The sequence below is a fragment of the Pseudophryne corroboree genome, chromosome 11 (genome assembly GCF_028390025.1).
Source record: "Pseudophryne corroboree isolate aPseCor3 chromosome 11, aPseCor3.hap2, whole genome shotgun sequence".
Taxonomy (NCBI): Eukaryota; Metazoa; Chordata; class Amphibia; order Anura; family Myobatrachidae; genus Pseudophryne; species Pseudophryne corroboree.
In genome coordinates, this window is record NC_086454.1 from 338,866,037 (window position 1) to 338,879,771 (window position 13,735).

The 13,735-nt window shown below is 48.6% G+C and overlaps 1 protein-coding gene across 2 annotated transcripts in view; it reads left to right on the forward strand.

Moving 5' to 3' along the window:
- HYDIN (HYDIN axonemal central pair apparatus protein) overlaps positions 1 to 13,735 on the forward strand; it is a 478,199-nt gene that overhangs the window by 322,076 nt on the left and 142,388 nt on the right. For both annotated transcript variants that reach the window (XM_063945857.1, XM_063945858.1), the window contains 2 exons: positions 386 to 554; positions 1,341 to 1,582. In XM_063945857.1, coding sequence (XP_063801927.1) covers positions 386 to 554; positions 1,341 to 1,582 — 411 coding nt within the window. The remainder of the gene's footprint in view (positions 1 to 385; positions 555 to 1,340; positions 1,583 to 13,735) is intronic.

Here is a 13,735-nt window from a genome sequence, read left to right on the forward strand (position 1 = left end):
ATAAATGCGGCCCAGTATCCTGTGTATTATATTATAAATGAGGCTCAGTATCCGGTGTATTATATTATAAATGCGGTCCTGTAACTGGTGTATTATATGATAAATGGGGCCCAGTATCCGGTGTATTATATGATAAATGGGGCCCAGTATCCGGTGTATTATATGATAAATGCGGCTCAGTATCCGGTGTATTATATTATAAATGCGGCCCAGTATCCAGTGTATTATATGATAAATGCGGCCCAGTATCCTGTATATTATATTATAAATGCGGCCCAGTAACCTGTGTATTATATTATAAATGGGGCCCAGTAACCTGTATACCATAGCACAGGGTCACAGGCTCCGCTCTGATACACATCGCTCCCTTTCTCCCCGTCTGCAGTTTCTCTATGGAGGCCACTGGCTCGGGAATGCCAGATCTGAGTTCCATCTTCTCCATCCTGCCACAGAAAGGGACACTCAGTCCCAGTGACCGAGCCACCCAGGTCCAGATCATCTTCAAGGCCATGAAGGAGGTGCAGATCGCTGACAAACCCGTCCTGAAATGTCAGGTAAGAGGCAGACATTAGCAACAGCATAACTGAGAACAGTCACAAGGAGGGGCAGTGTCGGCAGCACAGGGAGCAGTGGGGGCAGTGTCGGCAGCACAAGGAGCGGCGGGGGCAGTATCTTCAGCACAAGGAGCAGCGGGGGCAGTAACGCGAGCACAAGGAGCAGCGGGGGCAGTGTCGGCAGCACAAAGAGCAGCGGGGGCAGTGTCGGCAGCACAAGGAGCAGCGGGGGCAGTGTCGGCAGCACAAGGAGCAGCGGGGGCAGTGTCGGCAGCACAAGGAGCAGCGGGGGCAGTGTCGGCAGCACAAGGAGCAGCGGGTGCAGTGTCGGCAGCACAAGGAGCAGCGGGGGCAGTGTCGGCAGCACAAGGAGCAGCGGGGGCAGTGTTGGCAGCACAAGGAGCAGCGGGGGCAGGATACTTTAGGCATGCCATGTAGGAAGCGGTGTTGCAGCATGCTGCATCGCAGCAAAGATGAGCATGGCTACATCTGTATATATTCGGGATTGGGGTGTGCTGCCATCACAGAGACATGCAGGATTGGGGTGTGCTGCCAGCACAGAGATACGTGGGATTGGGGTGTGTTGCCACAGATATATACGGGATTGGGGTGTGCCTCCAGCACAGAGATACCCGGGATTGGGGTGTTCTGCCAGCACAGATATATACGAGATTGGGGTGTGCCACCGGCACATATATATATATACAGGATTGGGGTGCGCAGTGTGTCCTGTTTTCATTTATTAGACCAGTGATTTATGCAGAGTCCTCTTTTTCCTCTCTGCAGGTGATTGAACCCAACCTGTCTGAGGGCGGTGAGACCATAGCGAGTATCCCAATCCGGTTATCTGTCTCTTCTGCATATTCCAAGTACCGCCTCCCCTCATCTGCAGACGTCAACTTTGGGGCCATGTTGCTTGGAAGCCGCAAGTTGTGTTCCTTCACATTGGAGAATTGCGGTCTGCTTGAATTTCGTTACCTCATCAGCAAGATGATTCGTGAAGTGATGCTTCAACCAGTCAAGAAAGGGTATAAGTGACGGCTCTGCCTATTTACTGCTTACTAAAAGATGTTGATCGTAAACACAGATTCTCGGCCACGTTTGTGATCTGTAGCTCGCACTGTAGGTTCCCAGCCACGTTTCTGATCTATGTCTCGCACTGGAGGTTCCCAGCCACATTTCTGATCTATATCTCGCACTGTAGGTTCCCAGCCACGTTTCTCATCTATAGCTTGCACTGTAGGTTCCCAGCCACGTTTCTGATCTATATCTCGCACTGTAGGTTCCTATCCACGTTTTCTGATCTATATCTCGCACTGTAGGTACCCAGCCACGTTTCTGATCTGTATCTCGCACTGTAGGTTCCCAGCCACGTTTCTGATCTATATCTCGCACTGTAGGTTCCCAGCCACGGTTCTCATCTATACCTTGCACTGTAGGTTCCCAGCCAGTTTCTGATCTATAGCTTGCAATGTAGGTTCCCAGCCACGTTTCTGATGTATAGCTCGCACTGTAGGTTTGCAGCCACGTTTCTGATCTATGTCTCACACTGTAGGTTCCCAGCCACGTTTCTGATCTATATCTCGCACTTAAGGTTCCCACCCACTTTTCTGATCTATAGCTCGCACTGTAGGCTCCCAGACATGTTTCTGATCTATAGCTCGCACTGTAGGTTCCCAGCCACTTTCTGATCTATATCTCGCACTCTGGGTTCCTAGCCACGTTTCTGATCTATATCTTGCACTGTAGGTTCTCAGCCATGTTTCTGATCTATATCTCGCACTGTAGGTTCCCAGCCACTTTCTGATCTATATCTCGCACTCTGGGTTCCTAGCCATGTTTCTGATCTATATCTTGCACTGTAGGTTCCCAGCCACGTTTCTCATCTATAGCTTGCACTGTAGGTTCCCAGCCACGTTTCTGATCTATAGCTCACACTGTAGGTTCCCATCCACGGTTTCTGATCTATATCTCGCACTGTAGGTTCCCAGCCACGTTTCTGATCTATATCTCGCACTGTAGGTTCCCAGCCACGTTTCTGATCTGTATCTCGCACTGTAGGTTCCCAGTCACGTTTCTGATCTATATCTCGCACTGTAGGTTCCCAGCCACGGTTCTCATCTATAGCTTGCACTGTAGGTTCCCAGCCAGTTTCTGATCTATAGCTTGCAATGTAGGTTCCCAGCCACGTTTCTGATGTATAGCTCGCACTGTAGGTTTGCAGCCACGTTTCTGATCTATAGCTCGCACTGTAGGTTCCCAGCCACTTTTCTGATCTATAGCTCGCACTGTAGGTTCCCAGCCACTTTTCTGATCTATATCTCGCACTGTAGGCTCCCAGACACGTTTCCGATCTATATCTCGCACTGTAGGTTCCCAGCCACTTTTCTGATCTATAGCTCGCACTGTAGGTTCCCAGCCACTTTTCTGATCTATAGCTCGCACTGTAGGCTCCCAGACACGTTTCTGATCTATAGCTCGCATTGTAGGTTCCCAGGCACATTTCTGATCTATATCTCGCACTGTAGGTTCCCAGCCATGTTTCTGATCTATAGCTCACACTGTAGGTTACCAGCCATGTTTTCTGATCTATATCTCGCACTGTAGGTTCCCAGCCACTTTCTGATCTATATCTCGCACTCTGGGTTCCTAGCCACGTTTCTGATCTATATCTTGCACTGTAGGTTCCCAGCCACGTTTCTGATCTATAGCTCACACTGTAGGTTCCCAGCCACGTTTTCTGATCTATAGCTTGCACTGTAGGTTCCCAGCCACATTTCTGATGTATATCTCGTACTGTAGGTTCCCTGCCACGTTTCTGATGTATATCTTGTACTGTAGGTTCCCAGCCACGTTTATGATGTATATCTCGCACTGTAGGTTCCCAGCCATGTTTCTCATCTATAGCTTGCACTGTAGGTTCCCAGCCACGTTTCTGATCTATAGCTCACACTGTAGGTTCCCATCCACGTTTTCTGATCTATATCTCGCACTGTAGGTTCCCAGCCACGTTTCTGATCTATATCTCGCACTGTAGGTTCCCAGCCACGTTTCTGATCTGTATCTCGCACTGTAGGTTCCCAGTCACGTTTCTGATCTATATCTCGCACTGTAGGTTCCCAGCCACGGTTCTCATCTATAGCTTGCACTGTAGGTTCCCAGCCAGTTTCTGATCTATAGCTTGCAATGTAGGTTCCCAGCCACGTTTCTGATGTATAGCTCGCACTGTAGGTTTGCAGCCACGTTTCTGATCTATAGCTCGCACTGTAGGTTCCCAGCCACTTTTCTGATCTATAGCTCGCACTGTAGGTTCCCAGCCACTTTTCTGATCTATATCTCGCACTGTAGGCTCCCAGACACGTTTCCGATCTATATCTCGCACTGTAGGTTCCCAGCCACTTTTCTGATCTATAGCTCGCACTGTAGGTTCCCAGCCACTTTTCTGATCTATAGCTCGCACTGTAGGCTCCCAGACACGTTTCTGATCTATAGCTCGCATTGTAGGTTCCCAGGCACATTTCTGATCTATATCTCGCACTGTAGGTTCCCAGCCATGTTTCTGATCTATAGCTCACACTGTAGGTTACCAGCCATGTTTTCTGATCTATATCTCGCACTGTAGGTTCCCAGCCACTTTCTGATCTATATCTCGCACTCTGGGTTCCTAGCCACGTTTCTGATCTATATCTTGCACTGTAGGTTCCCAGCCACGTTTCTGATCTATAGCTCACACTGTAGGTTCCCAGCCACGTTTCTCATCTATAGCTTGCAATGTAGGTTCCCAGCCACGTTTCTGATGTATAGCTCGTACTGTAGGTTTGCAGCCACGTTCTGATCTATGTCTCACACTGTAGGTTCCCAGCCACGTTTCTGATCTAAATCTCGCACTGTAGGTTCCCAGCCACTTTTCTGATCTATAGCTCGCACTGTAGGTTCCCAGACACTTTCTGATCTATATCTCGCACTCTGGGTTCCTAGCCACGTTTCTGATCTATATCTCGCACTGTAGGTTCGCAGCTACGTTTTTTTATCTATAGCTCGCACTGTAGGTTCCCAGCCATGATTCTGATTTATATCTCACACTGTAGGTTCCCAGCCACGTTTCTGATCTGTAGCTTGCACTGTAGGTTCCCAGCCACGTTTCTGATTTATAGCTCGCACTGTAGGTTCCCAGCCACGTTTCTGATCTATAGCTCGCACTGTAGGTTCCCAGCCACGTTTCTGATCTATATCTCGCATTGTAGGTTCCCAACCACATTTCTGATGTATAGCTTGCACTGTAGGGTCCCAGACACGTTTCTGATCTATATCTCGCACTGTAGGTTCCCAGCCACTTTTCTGATCTATAGCTCGCACTGTAGGTTCCCAGCCACTTTTCTGATCTATAGCTCGCACTGTAGGTTCCCAGCCATGTTTCTGATCTATAGCTCGCATTGTAGGTTCCCAGCCACGTTTTCTGATCTATATCTCGCACTGTAGGTTCCCAGCCACTTTTCTGATCTATAGCTCGCACTGTAGGTTCCCAGCCACTTTTCTGATCTATAGCTCGCACTGTAGGCTCCCAGACTCGTTTCTGATCTATATCTCGCACTGTAGGTTCCCAGCCATGTTTCTGATCTATAGCTCGCACTGTAGGCTCACAGACACGTTTCTGATCTATAGCTCGCACTGTAGGTTCCCAGCCACGTTTCTGATCTATATCTCGCACTGTAGGTTCCCAGCCATGTTTCTGATCTATAGCTCGCACTGTAGGTTCCCAGCCACGTTTTCTGATCTATAACTCGCACTGTAGGTTCCCAGCCACGTTTTCTGATCTATATCTCGCACTGTAGGTTCCTAGCCACGTTTCTGATCTATATCTCGCACTGTAGGTTCCTAGCCACGTTTCCGATCTATATCTCGCACTGTAGGTTCCCAGCCACGTTTCTGATCTATATCTCGCACTGTAGGTTCCCAGCCACATTTCTGATCTATATCTTGCACTGTAGGTTCCCAGACACGTTTCTGATGTATATCTCGTACTGTAGGTTCCCAGCCATGTTTCTGATGTATATCTCGTACTGTAGGTTCCCAGCCACGTTTCTGATGTATATCTCGCACTGTAGGTTCCCAGCCACGTTTCTCATCTATAGCTTGCACTGTAGGTTCCCACCCACATTTCTGATCTGTAGCTTGCAATGTAGGTTCCCAGCCACGTTTCTGATGTATAGCTCGCACTGTAGGTTTGCAGCCACGTTCTGATCTATGTTTCACACTGTAGGTTCCCAGCAACGTTTCTGATCTATATCTCGCACTGTAGGTACCCAGCCACTTTTCTGATCAATAGCTCGCACTGTAGGTTCCCAGCCACTTTTCTGATCTATATCTCGTACTGTAGGCTCCCAGACATGTTTCTGATCTATATCTCGCACTGTAGTTTCCTAGTCACGTTTCTGATCTATATCTCGCACTGTAGGTTCCTAGCCATGTTTCTGATCTATAGCTCACACTGTAGGTTACCAGCCACGTTTTCTGATCTATATCTCGCACTGTAGGTTCCCAGCCACTTTCTGATCTATATCTCGCACTGTAGGTTCCCATCCACGTTTCTCATCTATAGCTTGCACTGTAGGTTCCCAGCCATGTTTCTGATCTATATCTAGCACTGTAGGTTCCCAGCCACATTTCTGATCTATAGCTTGCACTGTAGGTTCCCAGCCACGTTTCTGATCTATATCTCGTACTGTATGTTCCTAGCCACGTTTCTGATCTATATCTCGTACTGTAGGTTCCCAGCCACGTTTCTGATGTATATCTCGCACTGTAGATTCCCAGTCACGTTTCTCATCTATAGCTTGCACTGTAGGTTCCCAGCCACGTTTCTGATCTATAGCTTGCATTGTAGGTTCCCAGCCACATTTCTGATCTATGGGGGTCATTCCGAGTTGTTCGCTCGTTATTTTTTTCTCGCAACGGAGCGATTAGTCGCTAATGCGCATGCGCAATGTCCGCAGTGCGACTGCGCCAAGTAAATTTGCTATGCAGTTAGGTATTTTACTCACGGCATTACGAGGTTTTTTCTTCGTTCTGGTGATCGTAATGTGATTGACAGGAAGTGGGTGTTTCTGGGCGGAAACTGGACGTTTTATGGGAGTGTGTGAAAAAACGCTACCGTTTCTGGGAAAAACGCGGGAGTGGCTGGAGAAACGGAGGAGTGTCTGGGCGAACGCTGGGTGTGTTTGTGACGTCAAACCAGGAACGACACTGACTGAACTGATCGCAGATGCCGAGTAAGTCTGGAGCTACTCAGAAACTGCTAAGAAGTGTCTATTCGCAATTCTGCTAATCTTTCGTTCGCAATTTTGATAAGATAAGATTCACTCCCAGTAGGCGGCGGCTTAGCGTGTGCAAAGCTGCTAAAAGCAGCTAGCGAGCGAACAACTCGGAATGACCCCCTATATCTCGTACTGTAGGTTCCTAGCCACGTTTCTGATCTATATCTCACACTGTAGTTTCCTAGCCACGTTTCTGATCTATATCTCGCACTGTAGGTTCCCAGCCACGTTTCTGATGTATGGGGGTAATTCCAAGTTGATTGCAGCAGGAAATTTTTTAGCAGTTGGGCAAAACCATGTGCACTGCAGGGGGGGCAGCAGATATAACATGTGCAGAGAGAGATAGACTTGGGTGTGGTGAGTTCAATCTGCAATCTAAATTGCAGTGTAAAAATAAAGCAGCCAGTATTTACCCTGCACAGAAACAAAATAACCCACCCAAATCTAACTCTCTCTCTGCAAATGTTATATCTGCCTCCCCTGCAGTGCACATGGTTTTGCCCAACTGCTAAAAAATGTCCTGCTGCGATCAACTTGGAATTACCCCCTATATCTCGCACTGTAGGTTCCCAGCCACGTTTCTGATCTATATCTCGCACTGTAGGTTCCCAGCCATGTTTCTGATCTATAGCTCGCATTGTAGGTTCCCAGCCACGTTTTCTGATCTATATCTCGCACTGTAGGTTCCCAGCCACGTTTCTGATCTATATCTCACACTGTAGTTTCCTAGCCACGTTTCTGATCTATATCTCGCACTGTAGGTTCCCAGCCACGTTTCTGGTCTATAGCTTGCAATGTAGGTTCCCAGCCACGTTTCTGATGTATATCTCGCACTGTAGGTTCCCAGCCACATTTCTGATCTATAGCTTGCACTGTAGGTTCCCAGCCATGTTTCTGATGTATATCTCGCACTGTAGGTTCCCAGCCACATTTCTGATCTATATCTCGCTCTGTAGGTTCCCAGCCACGTTTCTGATGTATATCTCGCACTGTATGGTCCCAGCCACGTTTCTGATCTATATCTCGCACTGTAGGTTCCCAGCCACGGTTCTCATCTATAGCTTGCACTGTAGGTTCCCAGCCATGTTTCTGATGTGTAGCTCGCACTGTAGGTTTGCAGCCACGTTCTGATCTATGTCTCACACTGTAGGTTCCCAGCCACTTTTCTGATCTATAGCTCGCACTGTACGTTCCCAGCCACTTTTCTGATCTATAGCTCGCACTGTAGGCTCCCAGACACGTTTCTGATCTAAAGCTCGCACTGTAGGTTCCCAGACACGTTTCTGATCTAAAGCTCGCACTGTAGGTTCCCAGACACGTTTCTGATCTATATCTCGCACTGTAGGTTCCCAGCCACATTTCTGATCTATAGCTTGTACTGTAGGTCCCAGCCACGTTTCTGATGTATATCTCGTACTGTAGGTTCGTAGCCACGTTTCTGATGTATATCTTGCACTGTAGGTTCCCAGCCACGTTTCTGATGTATATCTTGCACTGTAGGTTCCCAGTCACGTTTCTCATCTATAGCTTGCACTGTAGGTTCCCAGCCACGTTTCTGATCTATAGCTCGCAATGTAGGTTCCCAGCCACGTTTCTGAGGTATAGCTCGCACTGTAGGTTTGCAGCCACGTTCTGATCTATGTCTCACACTATAGGTTCCCAGCCACGTTTCTGATCTATATCTCGTACTGTAGGTTCCCAGCTACTTTTCTGATCTATAGCTCGCACTGTAGGCTCCCAGACACGTTTCTGATCTATAGCTCGCACTGTAGGTTACCAGCCACGTTTCTGATCTATATCTCGCACTGTAGGTTCCCAGCCATGTTTCTGATCTATATCTCGCACTGTAGGTTCCCAGCCACGTTTTCTGATCTATATCTCGCACTGTAGGTTCCCAGCCACGTTTCTGATCTATATCTCACACTGTAGTTTCCTAGCCACGTTTCTGATCTATATATCGCACTGTAGGTTCCCAGCCTCGTTTCTGATCTATATATCGCACTGTAGGTTCCTAGCCACGTTTCCGATCTATATCTCGCACTGTAGGTTCCCAGCCACATTTCTGATCTATAGCTTGCACTGTAGGTTCCCAGCCACGTTTCTGATGTATGTCTCATACTGTAGGTTTCCAGCCATGTTTCTGATGTATATCTCGTACTGTAGGTTCCCAGCCACGTTTCTGATGTATATCTCGCAATGTAGGTTCCCAGCCACGTTTCTGATGTATAGCTCGTACTGTAGGTTTGCAGCCACGTTCTGATTTATGTTTCACACTGTAGGTTCCCAGCAACGTTTCTGATCTATATCTCGCACTGTAGGTTCCCAGCCACTTTTCTGATCTATAGCTCGCACTGTAGGTTCCCAGCCACTTTTCTGATCTATATCTCGCACTGTAGGCTCCCAGACATGTTTCTGATCTATATCTCGCACTGTAGGTTCCCAGCCACATTTCTGATCTATATCTCGCACTGTAGGTTCCTAGCCATGTTCCTGATCTATAGCTCACACTATAGGTTACCAGCCACGTTTTCTGATCTATATCTCGCACTGTAGGTTCACAGCCACTTTCTGATCTATATCTCGCACTGTAGGTTCCCAGCCACGTTTCTGATCTGTATCTCGCACTGTAGGTTCCCAGCCATGTTTCTGATCTATATCTAGCACTGTAGGTTCCCAGCCACATTTCTGATCTATAGCTTGCACTGTAGGTTCCCAGCCACGTTTCTGATCTATATCTCGTACTGTAGGTTCCTAGCCACGTTTCTGATGTTTATATTGTACTGTAGGTTCCCAGCCACGTTTCTGATGTATATCTCGCACTGTAGGTTCCCAGTGACGTTTCTCATCTATAGCTTGCACTGTAGGTTCCCAGCCACGTTTCTGATCTATAGCTTGAAATGTAGGTTCCCAGCCACGTTTCTGATGTATAGCTCGCACTGTAGGTTTGCAGCCACGTTCTGATCTATGTCTCACACTATAGGTTCCCAGCCACGTTTCTGATCTATATCTTGCACTGTAGGTTCCCAGCCACTTTCTGATCTATATCTCGCACTGTAGGTTCCCAGCCATGTTTCTCTGACGTCCTAGTGGATGCTGGGAACTCCGTAAGGACCATGGGGAATAGCGGCTCCGCAGGAGACTGGGCACAACTAAAAGAAAGCTTTTAGACTACCTGGTGTGCACTGGCTCCTCCCACTATGACCCTCCTCCAAGCCTCAGTTAGATCTTTGTGCCCGGCCGAGCTGGATGCACACTAGGGGCTCTCCTGAGCTCTTAGAAAGAAAGTATATTTTAGGTTTTTTATTTTACAGTGAGACCTGCTGGCAACAGGCTCACTGCAACGAGGGACTAAGGGGAGAAGAAGCGAACCTACCTGCTTGCAGCTAGCTTGGGCTTCTTAGGCTACTGGACACCATTAGCTCCAGAGGGATCGACCGCATGGAACTGGCCTTGGTGTTCGGTCCCGGAGCCGCGCCGCCGTCCCCCTTACAGAGCCAGAAGCAAGAAGAAGTCCGGAAAATCGGCAGCATGAAGACTTCTGTCTTCACCAAGGTAGCGCACAGCACTGCAGCTGTGCGCCATTGCTCCTCATACACACTTCACACTCCGGTCACTGAGGGTGCAGGGCGCTGGGGGGGGGGCGCCCTGAGCAGCAATAAAAACACCTTGGCTGGCAAAACAATCACAATATATAGCCCCAGAGGCTATATATGTGATAATTACCCCTGCCAGAATCCTTAAAAAAGCGGGAGAAAAGTCAGCGAAAAAGGGGCGGAGCTATCTCCCTCAACACACTGGCGCCATTTTCTCTTCACAGTGCAGCTGGAAGACAGCTCCCCAGGCTCTCCCCTGTAGTTTGCAGGCTCAAAGGGTTAAAAAGAGAGGGGGGGGCACTAAATTTAGGCGCAATATTGTATATACAAGCAGCTATTGGGAAAAATTCAGTCAATATAGTGTTAATCCCTAAATTATATAGCGCTCTGGTGTGTGCTGGCATACTCTCTCTCTGTCTCCCCAAAGGGCTGTGTGGGGTCCTGTCCTCAGTAAGAGCATTCCCTGTGTGTGTGCGATGTGTCGGTACGGCTGTGTCGACACGTTTGATGAGGAGGCTTATGTGGTGGCAGAGCAGATGCCGATAAATGTTATGTCGCCCCCTGTGGGGCCGACACCAGAGTGGATGGATAGGTGGAAGGTATAAACCGACAGTGTCAACTCCTTACATAAAAGGCTGGATGACGAAATAACAGCTGTGGGACAGCCGGCTTCTCAGCCGCGCCTGCCCAGGCGTCTCAAAGGCCATCAGGGGCTCAAAAACGCCCGCTCCCTCAGATGGCAGACACAGATGTCGACACAGAGTCTGACTCCAGTGTCGACGAGGTTGAGACATATACACAATCCACTAGGAACATCCGTTACATGATCCCGGCAATAAAAAATGTGTTACACATTTCTGACATTAACCCAAGTACCACTAAAAAAGGGTTTTATGTGTGGGGAGAAAAAGCAGGCAGTGTTTTGTTCCCCCATCAAATGAGTGAATGAAGTGTGAAAAAGCGTGGGTTCCCCCGATAAGAAACTGGTAATTTCTAAAAAGTTACTGATGGCGTACCCTTTCCCGCCAGAGGATAAGTTACGCTGGGAGATATCCCATAGGGTGGATAAGGCGCTCACACGTTTGTCAAAAAAGGTGGCACTGCCGTCTTAGGATACGGCCACTTTGAAGGTACCTGCTGATAAAAAGCAGGAGGCTATCCTGAAGTCTGTATTTACACACTCAGGTACTAGACTGAGACCTGCAGATAGTGCTGCTGCAGCGTGGTCTGTGACCCTGTCACACAGGGATACTATTTTGCGAACATAAGAGCATATTAAAGACGTCGTCTTATATATGAGGGATGCACAGAGGGATATTTTGCCGGCTGGCATCCAGAATTAATGCAATGTCCATTCTGTCAGGAGGGTATTAGAGACCCGACACTGGACAGGTGATGCTGACTTGAAAAGGCACATAGAGCCTTATAAGGGTGAGGAATTGTTTGGGGATGGTCTCTGGGACCTCGTATCCACAGCAACAGCTGGGAAGGAAACATTTTACCTCAGATTTCCTCACAGCCTAAGAAAGCACTGTACTATCAGGTACAGTCCTTTCGGCTTCAGAAAAGCAAGCGGGTCAAAGGCGCTTCCTTTCTGCACAGAGACGAGGGAAGAGGGAAAAAGCTGCACCAGTCAGCCAGTTCCCAGAATCAAAATTCTTCCCCCGCTTCCTCTGAGTCCACCGCATGACGCGGGGGCTCCACAAGCGTAGCCAGTTACGGTGGGGGGCCGCCTCAAAAATTTCAGCGATCAGTGGGCTCGCTCACAGGTGGATCCCTGGATCCTTCAAGTAATATCTCAGGGGTACAAGCTGGAATTCGAGGCGTCTCCCCACCGCCGTTTCCTCAAATCTGCCTTGCCGACAACTCTCTCAGGCAGGGAGGCTGTGCTAGAGGCAATTCACAAGCAGGTGATAGTCAAGGTGCCCCTACTTCAACAAGGACGGGGTTACTATTCCACACTGTTTGTGGTACCGAAACCGGACGGTTCGGTGAGACCCATGTTAAATTTGAAATCCTTGAACACATACATAAAAAAATTCAAGTTCAAGATGGAATCGCTCAGGGCGGTTATTGCAAGCCTGGAGGAGGGGGATTACATGGTATCCCTGGACATCAAGGATGCTTACCTACATGTCCCCATTTACCATCCTCACCAGGAGTACCTCAGATTTGTGGTACAGGATTGCCATTACCAATTCCAAACACTGCCGTTTGAACTGTCCACGGCACCGAGGGTCTTTACCAAGGTAATGGCAGAAATGATGATACTCCTTCGAAAAAAGGGAGTTTTAATTATCCCGTACTTGGACGATCTCCTTATAAAGGCGAGGTCCAAGGAGCAGTTGTTGGTTGGAGTAGCACTATCTCGGGAAGTGCTACAACAGCACGGATGGATTCTATACATTCCAAAGTCACAGCTGGTTCCTACCACACGCCTACTGTTCCTGGGGATGGTTCTGGACACAGAACAGAAAAAAAGTATTTCTCCCGCAGGAGAAAGCCAAGGAGCTGTCATCTCTAGTCAGAGACCTCCTGAAACCAAAACAGGTATCGGTGCATCACTGCACACGAGTCCTGGGAAAAATGATAGCTTCTTACGAAGCAGAATTCCATTCGGCAGGTTCCATGCAAGAACCTTTCAGTGGGACCTCTTGGACAAGTGGTCGGGATCGCATCTTCAGATGCATCGGCTGATAACCCTGTCTCCGAGGACCAGGGTATCTCTACTGTGGTGGCTGCAGAGTGCTCATCTTCAAGAGGGCCGCAGATTCGGCATACAGGACTGGGTCCTGGTAACCACGGATGCCAGCCTTCGAGGCTGGGGGGCAGTCACACAGGGAAGAAATTTCCAAGGACTTTGGTCAAGTCAGGAGTCGTCCCTACACATAAATATTCTGGAACTGAGGGCCATTTACAATGCCCTAAGTCTGGCAAGGCTTCTGCTTCAAAACCAGCCGGTACTGATCCAATCAGACAACATCACGGCAGTCGCCCATGTAAACCGACAGGGCGGCACAAGAAGCAGGATGGCGATGGCAGAAGCCACAAGGATTCTCCGATGGGCGGAAAATCACGTCTTAGCACTGTCAGCAGTGTTCATTCCGGGAGTGGTCAACTGGGAAGCAGACTTCCTCAGCAGACACGACCTACACCCGGGAGAGTGGGGACTTCATCCAGAAGTCTTCCAACTGTTGGTAAACTGTTGGGAAAGGCCACAGGTGGACATGATGGCATCCCGCCTAAACAAAAAACTAGATATTGCGCCAGGTCA